This window comes from Neltuma alba, unplaced genomic scaffold (assembly GCF_004799145.2).
Source record: "Neltuma alba isolate B1F8T4 unplaced genomic scaffold, ASM479914v2 tig00002293_pilon, whole genome shotgun sequence".
NCBI lineage: Eukaryota > Viridiplantae > Streptophyta > Magnoliopsida > Fabales > Fabaceae > Neltuma > Neltuma alba.
Window position 1 is genome coordinate 23,042 of NW_021632811.1, and position 22,439 is coordinate 45,480.

Genomic DNA, 22,439 nt, shown 5'->3' on the forward strand with positions numbered 1-22,439 from the left:
ATTTCATTATCCATTTGTGTACTTGTAGGAACTTAATTTTGCTAATCAGCCTATATATAACATGCAACATCAAGAAATATATAAATATAGTTATAGAATAAATACATGAGGTTTCTGATCTATTAAATTGAATGCATTTTTGTAGACAAAATCATCATGAGTTCATGATTTTAAAACTATTGAAGCATTCAATTGTTCGATCTAAATGTCAAGTAAAATGTGAAACTGTTCATTTCTTATCTCTTCCGAATCAATTATACATATTCAGATAATTTTAATCCACATAACATTTTATATATTAAATGATTCTCTTTTATATGTTTCTAGCATCTTAGATCATCCAAGAATTTAATTCTCATTTAAATTTTACTATTTTATGAGCCGCATGCATGGACTGTAACAGTATCACATATTTTTTCATATACTGTCATACCAATGATATATGCAAAAATTATTGTATCCATCGTAAAATAATATGTCTCATCGTCAGATTTTCATGAATTTTGTATCTTCACATAATTGTTGATATATTCCAATAATAATTTTGCACAACTCCTCACTCCTCAAGGTAAAAGCTGAATCAAGCTCAATATCATGAAAGGGATGAAGCGAAGTTCCTACCTATAGGAACTCAGACAACAAAACAAAGAACTGGTATGCTTGGATAACAAGATGAGCGTGGAAACAAAAGATGATCTAAACAATAATCGCATTTGAGGAACTTTTGATGGGGACACAAAATAGAGACATGAATGGCCCATGAAGTAGGCCCCTCCCATATCTTTGCGTAAAGTGCCAAATTTTGTTCCGCGTGCCAAAGATGTCCTGTGCAAAACAATACTCCAAAATAAAGGCCTTGTCCCATCTTAATACTAGAAGCCTCTGATAAAGGAGCAATCGCTAGAATTTCCCTACATCAAATCAAGGTTAAATCTCATTTTAAGTCCTTAGTATAAAGCTTGTAAATCCTATAATGTGGCAATTTTTTTTTCCAAAAAAAAAAAGGAAACGTCATTTTAAGTCATCTTGTAAGCCATGAAGGAGCAATCGCTATATATTGCTATGAAATTCCCTCATCCTACCCTTGGATAGGAAAAATTAGAGAAGAAAGAATACTAGGAGGAAAAATTTTCAAAAATAGTATTTTTTAACCTTTTTTTTTTTAGTTTTTGTTCCTAATATTCTCTCCTCTCGTTTTTTTCCCCCTTTTCACATCTCCTTCCATCCAAACACAGCTCAAGAGAACTTTGGGCGTCATCTATTGTAAATATATTAAATCCTTAAGTTTTGGCGTATAGGTTTGGTTAACTAGTCTAACAAACCCGATCCTATTCACCATGCTAATCCATAATGAGCCGAAATTCGTATGCTAGATTGGGCTAAGGGAAAAAAAGATGTTGTTTGATCAACCCAGCCCAAATATATTGATTCGTATTTTTTAAATTTTCTTATAAATAACAATTAATCCTACAGTATTATTACTATTATATAATGTATGTCACATGATATCTTGGGTTTACTATTATTAATATCAGCTGATAACATGAGTTGGGCCAGTAAGTCAATCCATCAACCCCGTCAAAAATGACGAGATCGGGTTCATTAAAAGCCAACACACTACTAATAAGGGTTGGGTTTAGTAGAAAGGGTTAGTTTCTCACAACGTGATAAACCAAAGTTCAAATCCCTGCCGGGAGAAGTACCTATATTTAGTGCCTGGCAGTGTCTCGAATAGGATTACTTCCAATTGAATGATACCTATACTTTAGCAAGAAGGAAAAAAAAAAGCCAACACACTATCAGATGAGACTTTTCAATTTCGAATCCCTACTAGGAGAAGTACCCACATTTAGTGCCTGACAGTGCATCGAATAGGATTACTTCCAATTGAATGATACCTATGCTTTAGCAAGAAGGAAAAAAAAAAAAAAAAGCCAACACACTATCAGATGAGACTTTTCAATTAAACCTACAACCCGTCGTAGATTAGTCTACTAAACCATAACCTAACCGGCATCTATTTATTTTTATTAATTATTATAGTTATATTATTATATTTTATATCCTATTTTGAAATTAAAAAAATCCTATATCATTTATTTGATGTTTTCAATATAAAGTATTTGAAGAAAAAAACAAAAAATTCATTATATTTTATTTATATTGTATAAAATATTTAAAAAACAATTTTTTACAAAAAAAAAATAATGATGAGATGCACAGGCCAACCTTTCGACTCCTTATAGAGGGTTATAAGAGGCTAAAAATCATATCATTGACACTTGGGCCTTTCTAATTCGTATTGTTTAATTCTAACTCTTCACGCGTTAACTCGCAACCTGTGGGGCGGCTCATATTACCACTTATGGGATTTCAGTCCTTTAATTTTATTTAAAATATTATATTAATTTATTATCTTAATATATTATGCAAAAAAATAATATATAACTATTGAGTATCCATAATTATAGGGGAAAATGTTACTGTTGGTCCTATATTATTTTTCAAACATGCATTTGGGACGACGGCAATTTTCTATTAATAAATCTACTTTATTTTTTTAATCCTTTAATTTTTAATTTAATATTTTGATCGCATTGGCCAGCTCAAGTCAAACAACAAATCACTATCCCACTCATGAACACGCTATGTTTGTTTGGAACTTTATAACCTCGAATTTAATGCCATTTTCGGATGGAAAAAATGAGAAGAAAATAAAAAAAATGGAAATGCTATAAAGAAAAACTCCTCAAAATAGTAAAAAAAAAAAAACCATTTGTAAGAGTTTTCCCTCATAATATTTTTTCTTCTTCAATTTTTTCCCATCTAAGGTAATAAGCCTAATGCACAAAGATTTGTCACCACACCATATTTGTTTGAAATTATTTTTTTGCTTTCACATCCGATATCCTAGGACAGGCCATCTTTAAAATAATAGCTGGTCAAGAGATTTAACGTTTCCCATGTTCAAGGAAGGATTGAACTCCCAATCTTATTTAAGAAAGAATGAGTCCCTTACCGCTCAATCACACCGTGAAATTATTATCAGCGCATTCAAGTAAATTTGTAAACCGCAATTGAAACCTCTTAACACGCATGTGGCCGCCCATGTCAGGGTGAGAGCATCACGTGGTTTATCCGGAAATGGGACAAAGACATACTTGACATTTCTCCTGTTTGTTGGGAATTAAAAAAAAAATCTACGACTGATCTTTAATATAAGAGTTAGTTGACTAATTTAAATAGATTAAAAAAATTTATTAAGTTAGTTATTTGTAATAATTATACTTTGTTTTTCCTACAATACCCTTCCTTATTTATCATGTGTATTAGTCATAATTACTATTTGATAGAATTTTCAATATGTACAACTATTACAAGGACTACTTTAAAAAAATGAATATATTAGAAATATAATGAATCGAGGTCTTATAATTAAGACCAAATTAATACTCAAACTAACTCTTATATTAAGGATCGGAGATAATACTACGTTAAGCGGGTGCAACTCTTTTTCAATTGGATAAAAATACGTTTAAAAATTTTATTGGCTGCAATACTTAGATTTAAGCGGGTGCAATTGTTTATCAATTATATGTGTCATAACAGCAAATGCTTGCTGGTCTAATAATAATAACAATGATAATAATGAGTGAACGAATCATTTAGTTTGCTTGTCTCAAGGCTAATGCCACCAACAAAATCCTGTTATTAGGATATGACAATTAATTTTATTGTGGTTGCCATAGAACAACATCAATTACTACTATTCATCCTTAATATAAGAGCTAATGTGACTTTTAATTTGATCTTAAATATAAAACCTTAATCCACTTTATTTCTCATATTTATCTATTTCTTTAAAAGCTAGTCATTATAATAGTTGTATATGTTGAAGGTTTTTTCAAATGGTAAAGTTTTATCAAATGATAATTCTAGCTAATACAGATGATTAGCAATGATATATTAGGAAAAGTAACAAATATTTATTATAAATAACTAACTTAATAAGTTTTATTAATTTATTTAAAATAATTAACTAGTTTTTATATTAAGAATCAGAAGTAATATATGACTTGGTTTGCGTATTTTTATTTTATTTAATACTTTATTTCAATCCATGTAGCCAGGGGGATTTCCTTGGTTAATTGCATACGTACTTTTAGCCAACTTATTGTCTCTTTGGAGTTTAATTGTTGTTGAATGTTGTCATGATATTCTTTAAATTTGAAACTACCATAAATAAATAGACTCTAACATGACATCAATCGTGAAATTAAATATTACGTTTGACGCAATGATATAAATAACAAACAAACTAAAATAATTCTTATTTTGTTTGACCAGCAAAATAATTCTTATTTATTGTATGATGTTTGAAGCAAGACATGGATTATGATTTATTTGTAGCCCACTTTATTATAAACTTGATGATTGTTCGATGACATTTATACATTAATTTGATTTGATTCGGTTGCTTTATTTGTTGATAGTGATATTTTTGGGCCAATTTTGATAGTGATGTTTAGCGTTCACATTTTTTCTTAAAAAAAAAACAAGTAAGTCATTGGCCAAAAAATCAGCCTTAGAAAACTCATGTCTTTTTTTTAAGTTTATTTTGGCTTTGAAGTAATCCAAAGTATTTTTTATTTTATATAATTAAATACACACGCCTATAAATAATACTTCGGTCCTTATTATAAGACCCTATTTGACTTTTTATTTGGTCCTAATTATAAGACCCCAATCCATTTTGTCTCTTATATTTATGCATTTTTTTCCAAGATAATCCTTCTAATAATGATAGTTTTAGCTAATATACTTAAATAACAAGGATATTTTAGGAATGACAACATTTATTTATTATAAATAACTAACTTAACTTACTTCCTTAATCTCCTCAAATAAATTAATTGGGTCTTATAATTAGGACCGGAGGAGTACTACCTCAGATCCTATTTATAAGATCTCGTTTGTAAACTATAAAAAAGTTCTTATAATTAGAACAGGTAGTATTAGACTTAAGCTTACGACCTTATTTGAACATGATGGGTGTGCCCCAGTTGAAAGCTTCACTACACTACTAAGTAAGGTGTTGAGTCAAATGAGATGATAAGTTTAACAAGATTTTCTGTATTTAATCCGAAAGTTCATGGCATGAGTTTATAAGGGAAAATGGCAAATAAAGAAGGTAAAAAATATAATATTCTAAATTAGGCACCTAAAAGTTGAAAATGACAAAGAAGAAAATGGTACGATATCTAATATTTTGCAAATATAGTCAAATGACTAAAATATTTTTTTATCAAAAAGTTTATTAACAAGTTCTGAACTCGTAACGACAAGTGTTAAATAGCAAATAACAGGAAATATATTGACAATGACAAATTACTTATTAACAAGTTTTGAACTAGCAATAACAAGTATCGAATAGTCAAGTATAAAAAATATACTGGTAATAACAAGTTTGATATTTTTTTTCCAGATTTGATACAAGAATATTTTAGTTATTTAACTATGTTTGTAAAATGCCAAATTGGACTCTAATTCCTCCGGTTATTTTTAACTTTCAGGTGCTGGAATTGGAAAACTTTTCCTAGAATTTTCTCAATCTATTTCTACTTATATATTGCGTTTTCCCAAAGGAAATTATGGGCGTATTTTGCAAAAAATAGCCGTAGCCTAACTTTTGTAGATTCTATAATTGATCGATTTTTTTTTTTGTGATAAAAAATTTTAGAAAAAAAGTAGTGCTTACTCACGGTCTAAGAACCAGGGTCCCGCTGTTTATGAGCTGATGTCTTAACTTTGAAAATGCCGCCTCCAATACCGTGACGTGTCTCGGGGCTGACCTTGCTCTCCTAATGAGCATGTCCAGCCTCTTTACCCATTAACTTCGTGGACGAGGGGTTAATTAGTGAGTTAATATAACAAAAGAAGTTACTTCTTTTCTTTTAATAGGAGGATGCTTCTATGCATAGTAAAAAAAAAATACTTACTTCTTTGATCTTATTTATAAGTTACTTTTAACATGTTTTGTATAGATTAAAAAAATTTTAAACTTCATTAGCTCTTATTTAAAATTTAACAACTTTTCAACTTTATTTTCTATTTAATATACATTGTACTTTATGTAAATAAAGTCAATACAATAATCATTGAAGGTTACAATTGTACATCAATATAAAAAATTTCTTTTAGTATCTATAAATAAAATAAAAAATGTCTTTTTTCTCTGTTCTATAAATAGAACTAGAAGAGTAAACATACTAATAGGTAATCATTCCTTTGTTTTATTTCAATCATAGAACCATTGTTTTATTTACAAAAAGTGGATCGACTTTTTTTGTTAAGCCCAAGAATCTTTTGTTATATAAATTTCTCTTTAATTTACTACTTCCTTTGATAATAAATATAAAATTAGTTAAAGTGTTTATTTTAATCCTAAATATGAAATCTCAACCTCTATAAATTTATCTTTAATTTTCAATCTAGCTCTTTTTTTTTAACCAAAATTTTAATCTATCTCAATTTATTACAGGGTATTTGGATATCCCAATAATTACTTTTTAGGAGCAATTTTTCGTAAATCAAGACAAACTTCTTTACATATTTATTTCGTATACTGTAAAAACACTTCTAAAACTATAGTTTTGATTTTATCCAAATACTCCCGGTGTGTACTCAAAATGATATTCATCCTTAGGTAATTATTAACGTATATCATAAAAAAATCAACATATATTTATTATAAATAAAAATTTAATAAAATATTTTGGCCAAAAATTTACATTTTTGACTTTTCACCCACGATAAAACTGTTTGTTAGAAGTTCTTTTCGCCTTTGATAACGTAAGCTTTACCCCGAGCCGAAGCTGAGCTGCTTAGCTTGGAGCTTCAACTTGTCGTCGTTGTCGGTGGCTCTGTGGAGTGCCGGCTACAACTGGGAAAGCGCCCAAAGTTTCCTTTCGTCTCCTCACTGAGACTCTACTCTCATGAAAATGAAAAAGTAACAATTAAATACAAAATATACCAAAAAAAAAGTAAGAAAATCTAAGCTCAGTATTTCTCCCACCGAACATCCTAATTCCTGATCCTCGTCATCTCTCTCTTCCTTTATCTTCTGCTTCTTCGTGTTCCCTTCTCTCGCACGAAACAATCAGATGCATTATAGCACTTCCTCACTCTGAAGGTCTTGTTCCTTCTATCTTCTCATTAGTTTCTTTTAGCTGCTTGCATTGATTAAAATTAATGAATTCTGCGAGTTCCATGCATTTATGTAGCTGATTCGTGCATTCCTGGCATGAATTCGATAGTGTTTTCATCTTCCATTGACTTGACAGAATGGGGTTCTGACTTTGATTTTTCGGTAATTGATCTACTGTATTTTCTCCAAAATTCGTTGACACTGCAATTTCTCCGAAGATTCCATTTTTGGACGATGTGGTTGCATTTCGCTCTATTTGTCTGCTGAGGAAACCCGAAAGCGAGATGCAAACTTATATTCTTCAATTTCGTCGCCAATGAAGGGTCAATTCACAGGATAATTTGGGCTGCTCATGGTGATGATAAGATAAATAATTTTGGAATATTCGTGGAATGCTGCAGTAATTTATCTGTTTTTTTTTTTTTTTGCCCCCTTCCTCGTTGGCTAGGTCGATCATCAGCATCTGGATGATTCGACGTGTTTCCGTTAGCTCCATATTCTTTTAAATTGTGATAGTATTGGCACATAATGGTGCTGTTGCATTAGAAATATTTTCCCTCAGCTATCTTTGAGATTTATAGCTGTCTTTGATCTTTAGTCGTTGAAGTTATTGCTGACTCTAGTTTATTATTATTTGGCAGGAGGCTTTGATGTTCTGGCTGTCTCTCCAGTCTAGATCTGGAGAGGAGCTGGTTGCTGAATCGATCTACTTGGGTGCTTTGAAGTGAACTGAAAATGACGACTACACTTGCTTGGAGAATTGGTTCCAATAATGGCAGCAGCCTAGCTGTTAGTGAGATGGTACATTTTCAAATGATAATCTTATGCAATTATAACCAGCCAATTGGGTAAAATGATGGTTAGATTTGTATTAAAGTGTTATATTCCGGAAATGATTTTCAATTGGCGCTAGAATGTTCTTGGCTGAGCCTATATACGCTCTCCTCCTGCGCTATTCCCTACAGTTTCTAGAATGTTCAATTTGGCACATGCAATTTTCTGCTGTCTGTTTCATCTCTTTATCACTAAAAACATTTTTGACTAGCTTCAGAGTTAAGACATGTACAAGTTAAAAATCTGATGATATTCACATAGATACACTCATCTTGTTATTAAAATCTGATGCGGGCAAAACTAGAAAAAAGAAAAAGAAATAGTTATTAAATAATCTCTCTGCGCCTTTCAATGTGGTGACCAGGCGTTATAACTTTATTCATTGGTTAGTTAATATTTTTGCTCTATAGAGGAAAGTATAGCTGTCCAGAGTACAGTTCTTTTCTGACAATACATTATGTCTGCACAATATTATATTCCTTTCCAGGTATCCCTCTGTTTGGCTCAACAGTTGCAATGGTTCAGTTGGAATTAAATATTTCAGTAATTTGATTGCTACATTTTATTGAGCAGGAATATAATCAAGATGTGGTATATTGTGATTGGAACTCAGTTTTTCCTTGTCCACAGAACTTAGTTTTCCTGAACTTCTTGTTTTTAAGAAGCAAGTGTAGAGTACACACAGGAATGAACAATTGAAAAATTGAAAGGCAAAAGTGCTGCTTTTAGAATGATTTATATCTATGAAGTATCAAATTTGATAGTCCTTTGTTGGTGTTACTTTGGTTCTTTTTCTGATTTGGGCATGCCATTTATCATTCCTCAGTCTTCACTATTGATTTTGTTGATTTCAGGAAAGAAATGGCGAGGGGAACATTCCAGATTCAGAGCCCCTAACTCCACATTCTGTTTCGAAGATGGGATTGAGGTTAGTTAAATTATAATAATATTCCCTATAAATTTTGCAGCACAGGAATAATTTACTACCTGGAATGATTATAGACACAAAATCCTCATCTGGTACTCATGTCATGTGATGTCTGAAACGGGGGCCTTCTTGAGAATTTGGTGTATTTGTTATCCTAATTAAGAATTTCTTTCCCCTGAATTGATTTTCTAAATTTAATGGTGATGGAAATTTGAAATTTGAGTAGGAAGTCTCATACTTCAGCTATCCAACTTCAGTTTCTTACCTTCTTTACTGCTTGCAGAGAACGCAGCAGCAGCATGGAGGATCCAGATGGGACATTAGCAAGTGTTGCCCAATGCATAGAGCAGCTGCGACAGAGCTCATCCTCTGCACAAGAGAAGGAGTACTCCTTGAGGCAGTTATTGGAGCTTATTGACATGCGTGAAAATGCATTCAGTGCTGTTGGATCTCATTCTCAGGCAGTACCAGTGCTTGTTTCTCTTCTCCGATCTGGTTCAGTGAGTGTGAAGATTCAGGCAGCAACTGTTTTGGGCTCCCTCTGTAAAGAAAATGAGCTTAGAGTGAAAGTGTTGCTTGGAGGATGCATTCCCCCATTGCTTGGGCTGCTTAAATCCAGTTCAGCTGAAGGTCAAGTTGCTGCTGCAAAGACTATTTATGCCGTCTCTCAAGGCGGCTCAAAAGACCATGTGGGATCAAAAATTTTTTCAACTGAAGGAGTGGTACCTGTGCTGTGGGAGCAGCTTCGGAAAGGGCTGAAGACTGGAAATGTAGTTGATGGTTTGTTAACTGGAGCCTTGAAAAACCTGTCCGGTAATACTGAGGGATTCTGGAGTACAACTATAAAAGCTGGTGGAGTAGACATACTAATGAAGTTATTGACTTCAGGGCATCCTAGCACTTTAGCTAATGTGTGCTTCTTACTTGCCAGTATGATGATGGAGGATGCATCTGTTTGTTCAAAGGTGTTGACTTCAGAGGCGACAAAACAACTCCTAAAATTATTAGGCCCTGGTAATGATGCCGCTATTAGAGCTGAAGCAGCTGGTGCTCTGAAAGCTTTGTCTTCTCAGTGCAAAGAAGCAAGGCGTGAGATAGCTAGTTCTAATGGAATTCCTGCTTTGATCAATGCTACCATAGCTCCTTCAAAGGAGTTCATGCAGGGTGAGCATGCGCAAGCACTGCAGGAAAATGCTATGTGTGCTCTAGCTAACATCTCTGGTGGTTTGTCTTATGTAATCTCCAGCCTTGGTCAAAGCCTTGAATCATGCACTTCAGCTACTCAAATTGCTGATACATTGGGGGCTTTAGCTTCAGCTCTTATGATATATGATAGCAATGCCGAAGCTACAAGAACATCGGATCCCTTGGTAGTTGAGCAAACATTACTCAAGCAATTCAAACCTCAATCGCCTTTTCTTGTGAAGGAACGAACAATTGAAGCTCTGGCTAGTTTGTATGGAAATCCTGTACTTTCAGTTAAGCTTGCAAATTCAGATGCAAAACATTTGCTAGTCGGATTAATAACTATGGCTGCCAATGAAGTGCAAGATGACCTCATAAGAGCACTCCTTACATTGTGCAACAATGAAGGCAGTCTTTGGCATGCCCTTCAGGGCCGTGAAGGAGTTCAGCTGTTGATATCTCTTCTAGGGCTTTCATCAGAACAGCAGCAAGAGTGTGCAGTTGCTCTGCTATGTCTTCTATCTTATGAAAATGATGAAAGTAAATGGGCAATCACTGCTGCTGGTGGTATACCTCCATTAGTTCAAATTTTGGAGACAGGATCCACAAAAGCAAAAGAAGACTCGGCAAAAATCCTTACAAACCTGTGCAATCACAGTGAAGATATACGTGCTTGTGTGGAGAGTGCTAATGCTGTTCCTGCATTGTTGTGGCTATTGAAGAATGGTAGTCCAAATGGGAAGGAGATAGCAGCAAAAACCTTAAATCACTTAATTCATAAATCTGATACTACCACAATCAGTCAGCTTACGGCATTATTGACTAGTGATCTACCGGAATCCAAGGTCTATGTTTTGGATGCTTTGAGAAGTATGCTGTCAGTTGCTCCTCTCAGCGACATTCAACGAGAAGGTAGTGCTGCAAGTGATGCAATAGATACAATGATAAAATTAATGAGCTCTACCAAAGAAGAAACTCAGGCTAAGTCAGCATCAGCTCTAGCAGGCATCTTTGAAATGAGGAAAGATGTGCGTGAAAGCAGCATTGCTGTTAAAACTCTTTTGTCGGCTGTGAAGTTGCTTAATGTTGAATCCGAAAGTATTCTAATAGAGTCATCAAGGTGCCTTGCGGCAATATTTCTTTCCATAAAAGAGAATAGAGACGTAGCTGCTGTTGCTAGAGATGCATTACATCCCTTGGTTACCCTCGCAAATTCTTCTGATTTGGATGTTGCAGAGGTGGCAACATGTGCGGTTGCTAATCTTATTTTAGACAGTGAGATTTCAGAGAAAGCTGTTGCTGAAGAAGTTATCATGCCAGCAACCAGGGTATTACGTGAAGGCACAATTTCTGGAAAAACCCATGCAGCCGCAGCAATTGCTCGACTCATACACTCTCATCAAGTTGATTCTTCTATAATTGAATGTGTGAATCATGCTGGGACTGTGCTTGCTTTGGTTTCCTTCCTGGATTCTGCTATTAATGCATCAGTTTCCACTTCTGAGGCTATAGAAGCACTTGCTGTTCTGTCCAGGTTGGAACAAAAGAGCACGCATATTAAACCGGCATGGGCTGTATTGGCTGAATTCCCTGAAAGCATAAGCCCAATAGTGCTGTCTATTGCTGATTCATTGCCAATGTTTCAGGATAAAGCTATTGAGATATTGTCCCAGTTATGCAGGGATCAGCCTATTGTACTTGGAAACAACATTGTTGCGGCCTCTGGATGCTTGTCTTCATTAGCCAAAAGGGTAATTGGTACCAAAAATGTGATGGTCAAAATTGGAGGAGCTGCACTTCTTATTTGTGCTGCCCAAGCGAACCATCAGAGACTGGTGGAGGAACTCAACCAATCAGGCTTGTGTGTTGATCTTGTTCAATCTCTAGTTAATATACTTTCCTCTGCTCTGCCTCTGTCAAACCAGAGTGAAGAAAACAAGGAATTCATTAGCATTATCATACATAGAAAAGAAGATGCCAATGGTGGTAAATCCAGCACAGGCAATGCGATTGTATCTGATGCCAACTTAGCTATATGGTTACTGTCTATTTTTGCTTGTCATGATGAAACATGTAAAATTGCAATGATGGAGGCTGGAGCAATTGACATTCTCACTGAAAAAATCTCAGACTGTTACCCACAATATACCCAGGTATTAAAGCACCTTACATCCATTTTGTATTTTGAGAGTCATACTGAAATATGGCATGGATTGGCTTCTGTTTGAAATAGACATTTGCATAATTGCACAAAAAAGCAACCTTAGTTGTCAAACATTGTTTATAAGTAGATGTTTACCTGTCCCATCTCTTGGAACACGTACAAATGCTATAGCTAGATGGTTAAAAAATTCGTTGTGTGATTATTGGTTCTCTCTCGATATATTATATATATATATATATATATTAATATTTGTCCTTTTTGGTGTCCTGGCAGATTGATTATAAAGAAGATAGTAGCATGTGGATTTGTGCATTGTTGTTGGCTGTATTATTTCAAGATAGAGATATCATCAGAGCACATGCTACCATGAAATCTGTACCAGCTGTTGCCAGTTTATTGAAGTCGGAGGAATTAGCTAACAGATATTTTGCAGCACAAGCAATAGCTAGCCTAGTCTGTAATGGAAGTCGAGGGACACTACTCTCTGTTGCGAACTCAGGGGCTGCAAGTGGGTTAATCTCCTTACTTGGCTGTGCTGACACTGATATACAAGACCTTCTTGATTTGTCAGAGGAGTTCTCCCTGGTTCATTATCCTGATCAAGTTGCTCTTGAGAGGTTGTTCAGAGTTGATGACATTAGGGTCGGTGCCACTTCGCGGAAGGCAATACCCGCCCTTGTTGATCTGCTCAAACCAATTCCAGATCGCCCGGGAGCACCTTTTTTAGCTCTTGGACTTCTAACTCAGCTCGCCAGAGATTGCCCGTCTAATAAGATTGTGATGGTGGAATCTGGGGCCTTGGAGGCGCTTACAAAGTATCTTTCACTGGGTCCCCAGGATGCCACCGAAGAAGCTGCTACTGATCTTTTGGGAATTCTGTTTGACAGTGCTGAGATACGCAGACACGAGGCAGCATTTGGTGCTGTTACCCAACTTGTAGCTGTGTTACGTTTAGGTGGAAGGGGTGCAAGGTACAGTGCTTCCAGAGCCTTGGAGAATTTGTTCTCTGCTGATCAGATTAGGAATGCAGAGACTGCTCGACAAGCTGTTCAACCCTTGGTGGAGATTCTTAACACTGGTTTAGAGAAGGAGCAGCATGCTGCAATTGCTACATTGGTTAGGCTCCTAAGCGAAAATCCATCGAGAGCGCTAGCTGTTGCTGATGTTGAAATGAATGCAGTGGATGTGCTTTGCAGGATCCTTTCATCAAATTGTTCGTTGGACCTCAAAGGGGATGCTGCTGAGCTATGTTGTGTTCTGTTTGGAAATACTCGGATCAGGTCCTCAGTGGCTGCTGCACGCTGTGTTGAACCTCTGGTTTCTCTCCTCGTAAGCGAGTTTAGCCCTGCCCAGCATTCAGTTGTCCGTGCACTGGATAGGCTCGTTGATGACGAGCAATTGGCTGAACTGGTTGCTGCTCACGGTGCAATTATTCCTCTTGTTGGTCTTCTCTATGGGAGGAATTATTTGCTCCATGAGGCCATTTCTAGAGCTCTGGTTAAGCTAGGGAAAGACAGACCCGCTTGTAAAATGGAAATGGTCAAAGGTGGAGTTATTGAAAGCGTACTTGACATTCTTCATGAAGCACCTGATTATCTGTGTGCAGCATTTGCTGAATTGCTGCGTATACTGACCAACAATGCTAGCATAGCTAAAGGGCAGTCGGCTTCTAAAGTGGTCGAGCCCCTATTTTTGTTGCTGACGAGACAAGAATTTGGGCCTGATGGACAGCACAGTGTATTGCAGGTTTTGGTGAATATCTTGGAACATCCACAATGTCGTGCTGACTATACACTGACATCCCACCAAGCTATTGAACCACTTATCCCTCTGCTTGATTCTCCAATACCAGCAGTGCAACAGTTGGCTGCTGAGCTTCTCTCACATCTTCTTTTGGAAGAACAGCTTCAGAAGGATCCAGCTACACAGCAGGTAATTGGTCCTCTTATTCGAGTTCTTGGTTCTGGTATCCACATATTGCAGCAGAGGGCTGTGAAGGCCCTTGTTAGTATTGCACTGATATGGCCAAATGAAATTGCAAGAGAAGGCGGTGTTGTTGAACTTTCGAAAGTGATACTGCATGCTGATCCTTCACTTCCCCATGCTTTATGGGAGTCTGCTGCTTCTGTTTTGTCAAGTATTCTGCAATTCAGTTCTGAATTCTACCTGGAAGTGCCTATTGCCGTGTTGGTAAGGTTGCTCCGTGCTGGCTCAGAGAGCACTGTTATTGGCGCATTAAATGCTCTTCTAGTGTTAGAAAGCGATGATGGAACTAGTGCAGAAGCAATGGCTGAAAGTGGTGCAATAGAGGCTCTCTTAGAGCTTCTAAGATCTCATCAGTGCGAGGAAACTGCTGCTAGACTAGTGGAAGTATTGTTAAACAACGTCAAGATTAGAGAAACAAAAGCTACCAGATCAGCCATCGTACCGTTATCACAGTACCTCTTGGATCCACAAACCCAAGGACAGCAGGCAAGGTTACTGGCAACTCTGGCTCTTGGTGATCTATTTCAGAATGAGAGTCTTGCTCGAACAAGTGATGCAGTTTCAGCATGCCGTGCTTTGGTGAATGTGCTTGAAGATCAACCAACAGAAGAAATGAAAGTTGTAGCTATATGTGCTCTTCAGAACCTCGTGATGCATAGTCGATCAAATAAAAGAGCAGTTGCTGAGGCTGGTGGTGTACAGGTTGTATTGGATCTGATAGGTTCAAGTGATCCAGAAACATCAGTTCAGGCAGCAATGTTCATTAAACTTCTCTTCTCTAATCATACAATTCAAGAGTATGCTTCAAGTGAAACGGTCAGAGCAATAACTGGTGGGTTTTTCTTTGCTTCTTGTGCAGTATTTGCTGCTTGCTGACTGATCTTTACAGTTCATTTTATTCTGAACAACTGAAGAAATGCATATCGTCATTTTTACTCATGAAAAAAATCATAATTTTTACAATAGATTTGGGAACTCTCGGCACTCATATCATCTGTTAATTGAGCAATGAGGTAATTGGTGTTTGAATTACTTTTATAAGGCAAGGACATATCTTGATTTTCAACTAATACGATAGCATAGATTGACAATGTTGCAGTGAGTTTATTGAATAATGTTATTCTGATGTGGCTGACAAAGTACAAAATTAACTTAAAATCCTGGATTATATGAAATAATGTACTATTTTTAAACAGACCCAGTTAGTGGGTAGTGGTGTTTGCAGTTCAAGACCTCAAATTTCTTTGCCTTGCATAGAGGCACACTCTGATTCCTGGGTCTGTAGTGTGCACGCCCTTGTGCATGTGTTAAATTGATTATTGATGTTTTTATGGCGATGATGCAGCTGCTATCGAAAAGGATTTATGGGCTACAGGAAATGTTAATGATGAGTATCTGAGAGCCTTGAATGCTCTTTTTAGCAACTTCCCACGGCTGAGAGCAACTGAGCCAGCGACACTTAGCATTCCCCATCTGGTTACATCATTAAAGACAGGCTCTGAGGCTACTCAGGAAGCTGCATTGGATTCACTTTTTCTCCTCAGGCAAGCTTGGTCAGCATGTCCTGCAGAAGTCTCGAGAGCTCAGTCAATAGCAGCTGCAGATGCTATTCCTTTGCTACAGTACTTAATCCAGTCTGGTCCTCCTCGGTTTCAAGAGAAGGCTGAGTTCTTATTGCAGTGTTTGCCTGGCACATTAGTTGTGATCATAAAACGCGGTAACAACATGAAGCAGTCAGTTGGAAACCCAAGTGTTTACTGTAAGCTTACTCTTGGCAACACCCCTCCAAGGCAAACGGCGGTAAGACTTGCTTATCTCCAACTGCAGTCTTTTTATTTTTCCTCTTTCCTTTTTGGTCGATCTTTGTCCCAGAAAAAATGAAGGGGGTCGGAGGTGGGAGAGAAGAGGTTAAAACGAGCCTTGTTTCTCTTTATGTGCACTAGGATTTGATGACAACGGTGTCACTAGACTAGATTTAGATCCGAGTAATGCACTAGGATTTGTTGAGCTGGTTAGTCATTGGAGAGTTTATATTCTTTGATACTTCTAAAGGAAATCATGCCAAATCAAATTTTCTCAATTAAATGATATGCACTCTTGGGTTTGCTGCCTAGAAAAAATTCCAGTTGACCTCCACCTGTATGCCACAGTTCTGCAGCCATTCCAGTTAAGCAGATCAATTAAGGATTTGGTGAAAACTAGTCCCATAACTGCGTTTCTATGTAAAATATCTCATTATTATGATTATTATAAATCCTGGGCAATTGAGCTTCTAGTTTGATTCATAATAGCGTTTTATATGGAAGCGGCTATGTGCTAGAGGAGATTATTTGGCTGATGATCAGATTTGAAGTGGATAGTTCGCTATCCATATTGTTTTTTTTTTTTTCCTTTTTTGGGTCGTGCTTTGTATTGAAATAATTTGAATTAAGTTGTGATTTGCTTCTTTTCGGATGTGGAAGTATCCCTCCTCTCTATAACCGCTTCAAGTCTAGGCTATGTTGCATTTATGGACAAGTGTGATCTGTCCCCAAATTATGATTGTATGATATTAAGCCAAGGACGTTTTGTTTTTTGCTTACTACATTAAGTTATCTGGGGACAACCATGAGCCTTTTTGTATTTACTCTGATCAGGTGGTCTCAACTGGCCCTAATCCGGAGTGGGATGAGAGTTTTTCATGGTCCTTTGAGAGCCCTCCAAAAGGCCAGAAGCTTCACATTTCTTGCAAAAATAAGAGCAAAGTGGGAAAGGTTAGTAGGGGAAAACATAGATTACAGGATGAAAAAGGTTGCATTAGTCTCCTTAGGTTTTCTTGTTTGTTCCTTCTCCACTGTCATTTGACATTTTTGTTGCAATCCGATGACAGAGTTCATTCGGGAAAGTGACAATCCAAATTGATCGTGTGGTAATGCTTGGATCTGTTGCCGGAGAATACACTCTCCTGCCTCAAAGTAAAAGTGGCCCCCCAAGGAATTTAGAGATAGAATTCCAGTGGTCTAACAAATGATTCCACTCAGAGTGCATTTTCAAGCTTCAGATTCGGTCATCATAGAAAATGCCTGGAGAGAAATTTTTGTGTTATTCGTCATGTTAATGTACATAGCATCATTTGTTTTATATTCGGCCTACACTACCATACTAGTATTCTTTTGTAATCTGATCTTTCAATTTCCTAGTATTCTTTTATTTTTGGCCTCATCTGTATGCAAAGGGCAACTCTTTCGAGTTTCTTGTGTAATTCCTGCGTCGTGTCAATTTGACCTTGCAAGAAGGGCAATGGGTTATTTATGATTTTGGGTTGAAGACATTTTTTCCTCCACAAGGTATCAAATATCATTGGAGTTTTTCGTATGCTGACCATCGCTGGAATCATACAGCTATCATTCTTTTTATAAAGAATATGGTTTTTTTTTTTCCATTGGAAAGGTAGTACGTGCGACATGAAAGATAAGCCTGCAGCCTGACTTGTACTTAATCTGGTCAGGCTTGGCCTCTTCAAAAATAAGAACCTGCTCAAGCCTTTTGAAAAGCCAGGTCAGGCTTAAGTTTTTTAAGAAGCCTATTAAATTTATTAGATTGGGTTGAGCCTGTTAAAATTTTATAATGTGATGTACTTACTATTATCTCTGGTCTTAATTATAAGGCCCAGTTGACTAATTTAAAGAGATTAAAAAAGTAAGTTGAGTTAGTTATTTGTCCTAAATTGGTGTTGTCTTTCCTAAAATATCTTTACTAATCAAGTATATTGACTAGAACTATCATTGTTAGAAGGGTTACTTTGGAAAAAAATGTATAAATATGAGAGACAAAGTGGATTGGGGTCTCATATTTAGGATCAAAATAAAGGTCAAACAGGGTCTTATATTAAGAACCAGAGGTAGTAAATAAGTAATAGGAGTAGAAACACGTTAAGTCATGCTTCATTTTTAATAAGCTAGGGTTGTCTTATAACAATAGGTTTGAGTTTGGTTTATGACTTGTCATAGGTTTTTTTTTTTCAACCTGAGTTTGGTTTGAAATCAGTTAAAAAATTTGTATTTTAAAAAAAATTCACTGGTGCCACAACAAAAAAAAATCTGTTCACCCCATATAAAAAAGAAGGCTTTTTATAACTATTCTTATTAATATTAATAAGTTTTCAACAGTATAATTTACTCTAAAACTTCATATAAATTTACATATTTCAAGATACAGTTAAAATAATACAAAAGTTACTGAATTAAAATTGTAACAGCAGTTGACATGAAAAACTTATGATTCTCACAATTGAATTGAAAAGAAAATCAACAATACCAACAAGTGTTGATCCAAGTGGAAGGGGTTTAGGTGTTTTAAGCATCATGTTCTAGGTTCGATTCTGGAAGCGGTGTATATGAAGAAAACCATTGTTAGGAGAGGTCCTCGTTACGGCAGCGGGCTCTTAACAATACCCTAACCGTTTGGGTGGAAAGATACTTGGGCAATTAAAAAAAAAGAAAATTAGCCATGAAATAATTAATATTGGCAAAATCTTTGGTATATCTCATGAATTTTTTTTATTTCTTATCTGTTAAATATATTTTTGTGTTTTTGCTTTATGAAAGGAGATAGACCTAGAAAGGTAATAAATACAATTGGAAGGGATGTTTCAAGAAGGCTTGGGCTTTTTTTTTATTTTTAAACAAGTTAGGCCACATGCCCTTGACATGCTCTTTGGCTTATTTTTTATCCCTAACAAGTGATCTTTTTTTAAAAAAAAAAACAAACTAAAAGGTAGGTATTAGTATTCTGAACTTATAAGTGAGATCAAACACGCAAATTTTATTTGCAAAGAAGCTTTTTTGTCATTAAACTATAAGATCATTAATAATATTAGACATTTTAATGAAAATAATGGTCATAATAATGAGATTCAGGGTTAGCCCATTGTTTCAAAAATTTAAAATTAGATGATGATGGGATAAAAAATATTGGATTAATCTTGAAAAACTCTAAATTAGCTTAGCAATTTGACATTAATGTTCTTGATTTAGTTTCGTAACTGAAAATGGTAAAAGAAAAGAGAAATCATTACTACTACCTCTGGTCCTTAATATAAGATCTTGTTTGACTTTTATTTTGGTTACAAATATAAGACCCCAATCCACTTTGTCTCTCATATTTATTTATTTTTTTTCAAAATAGTCCTTCTAACAATGGTAGTTATAGCCAATACACTTGATTAGCAAGAATATTTTAGGAAAGACAACACCTATTTGGAACAAATAACCAACTCAACTTACTTTCTTAATCTCCTCAAATTAGTCAATTAGCTCTTATAATTAAGACTAGAGGTAGTACAATAGAAATACAAAACTATATTATAACTCACTCATAATGTTAGATTTTTGTTGTTGTTAACATATCATATGTGCATTGTTCATAGAATATTATTGACATGACTTGTTACGATGGCTATTGTCTAAATAATTTTTTTAATAAAAATTGTTTAAATTCAATATGATATTAACTATGTTACAAAATACATTGAACAAATTAAGCATTTTTTTTATTATGTAGAGTGAGTGACCTGTCAAAATTATTTCACATAAACGTTTGACAAATAATTTCTTAACTCACCCAAAAGAATCATAAAAGAATGGATGAATTATATCATATCATGCCCATTGAATAATATAAAGCTCAAAAATCCCAGACTCTACATACAAATATTCTTTGCCATGAAAAATAGTTTCTGAGTCTAAATCACAAGGGTTGCAATATCAACTTCCATGAGTCAATCTTCTTAGCCATAAGACCAAACAAAAGGAGAAAGAAGAGAGAGCTAGCCAATACGACTGAGATCACATGCTTCCTTATTCAACTGCATCCATGCACTCGAAGAACAATTAGAAGGTCAAGAAATAGCAGCTGGTAATAAAGGTATAGGGTCTCAATCATCGTTGTCATAACAGCAAATGCTTGCTGGTGCAACTAATAATAATAATAATAATACACAAATAATTAAATCACATAACTAGCCTGTTTGTCTTCATGCTACCACCACATCTTGCAGCCAATTAACATAAAGTTGATTAAATTAATTAGCATAATAATAATAATAATCATATCATAATCATAATAATACAAGGCCACGTTGTTAGCATAACATATTTTATTGGTGCGTTATCACTGTCGCTAAATGAGAGTTAATTGTATATTCGCCTTAGGCAATTAAGCATACAGTTGATGATGTTGTTGTCTCTTCTTCTTATTACTATTATTTATGCTTTTCTGGCTTCACATGCTTCAATCGTCACAACTCGTCACTCTGGAGGTTACTTATTGTTAATTACTACCTCCGGTCCTAAATATAAGAGCTAGTTGACTAATTTGAGTAGATTAAGAGAATAAGTTAAGTTAGTTATTTATAATAAATAGGTGTTATCTTTTCAAAAATATCATTGCTAATCAAGTTTATCGGTTAGAACTATCATTATTAGAAGGAGAGTCTTGAAAAAAATAGATAAATATGAGAGATAAAGTGGATTGGAGTCTTATACTTAGGACCAAAATAAAAGTCTAACAAGGTCTTATATTAAGGATTGGAGGTAGTATTGTGTTGTACTCACCCCATTCCTACATATTACTCATCTTCTGCAATAAATTAGTACCACCTCCGGTTTTAAGTATAAGATGTAATTTGTAATGTATAAACTAGATTTTCTATGTATTAGTTGTTTTAGTATAAAAACAGTACTATGTTATGAGTTCACGTAGTTTCAATGGGCTTTCTTATTTAATATGACAGTCTCGTAAACTTTCTTTTTTGTTTTTTCAAAACGGCAAGCATCAAGCTTGAGAAACTGCTGCCGGGGAATGTCTGCTTTTGAATGAGGTGCCTAATTTAACTATTTCTCTTTTATTTCAACGAAATAGTTAAAAATATCTTGTAAGTTGGATCTGATACTAATTCTTTTAAGTTTTAAACTCTGATTGAGAGAAATATATATACTCCTCCGGTTCTTAATATAGGGCCCATTTAACTAATTTGATTATATTAAGGAAGTTAGGTAAGTTAGTTAATTATGAGATAAGTGATATATTTTTCCTAAAACACCATAACCATCTTTCTTAATACCCCTCTCCCTCTTCTACTTGATTATGGTTGAGGGAGTATCCATAGGGGTAATTTAGAGAAAATTGATAAATATAAGAAATGGGTCTTATATTTAGGACCAAAACTAACTCAATAATTGGGTCTTATATTAAGGACCGGAGGAGTATTTAGTATCCCACAATGTCTCCTACCAAATTATTTCAAATGAAAAAAACAGAGTATCATGGCTGGAATCTTCCCTGGTACTATTTAAATTTAAAACTACCGTAAGTATACTTTTAAATTAATTTTGTATTCAAATTCACACCCACTGCATTGAAAATTACAAGGTTTTAAATCTTTTTTTTTTGTGTGGATAAGATAAGCTTTAAATCTTTTTAATGGAATGTTTTCAATGATAAGAAATTCAATTTTTTTCAGTGAGTATTATTTTAAATCCAAATGTAATAAATGATCTTTTTTTATTTTTTGCATATGAACTTGGTATCCTGACCAACTTTCAAGGAATTACAAATAAGACTATTACGGATTGAGTAATGCCAGGATCCCAAATGGACGGCGATTCTACCGCCTATGCTACGCTACTGTATTCTCAATGGATCTAACCCATAATTTTTAGTTAAACTGAAACGACTCCTACCACTTGAGGGGTGTTTGGGTAAAAACAAAATCATAGTTTCAGAAGTGCTTTTACAGAATACGAAGTAAATATGTGAAGGAGTTTATCTCGATTTACAGAAAAGTGATTCTGAGTGTTTCCAAACACCCCTTTACTATAACTTTGTGCTGAGTCATAAAAACTTTCACCCCGCTAATAGCATATTAGTAATGTGCCAGTAAGTATGTAGTTTCACTTCATATAACTTAAAAAAAAAAAAGAGGTTTAATGAGAAATAATTAATTTTTTATTTCAAATTATAAAAACTAGCATTTTAATTGAATTTTCTTACATATTGACATCGTTGTTTTTTAAGATTTAAAATTAAAATTATGAATTTTTTTGGGGCAACTAGAATTATATAAATTGACGCGTTTGATTTGGAATATGATATTA

General features: G+C 34.9%; 1 protein-coding gene across 1 annotated transcript; it reads left to right on the top strand.

Annotated features, from left to right (window-relative positions):
• The first annotated feature begins 7,160 nt into the window (after nucleotides 1–7,160).
• LOC114721859 (protein CELLULOSE SYNTHASE INTERACTIVE 1) lies at nucleotides 7,161–17,658 on the top strand. Its single transcript, XM_028907747.1, has 8 exons — nucleotides 7,161–7,192; nucleotides 7,849–8,008; nucleotides 8,896–8,969; nucleotides 9,253–12,307; nucleotides 12,592–15,136; nucleotides 15,650–16,104; nucleotides 16,941–17,057; nucleotides 17,174–17,658. Exons 2-8 carry the CDS (start codon nucleotides 7,943–7,945, stop codon nucleotides 17,312–17,314), a joined length of 6,453 nt encoding a protein of 2,150 aa, XP_028763580.1. The 5' UTR covers nucleotides 7,161–7,192; nucleotides 7,849–7,942; the 3' UTR covers nucleotides 17,315–17,658.
• The last annotated feature ends 4,781 nt before the right edge of the window (nucleotides 17,659–22,439 follow it).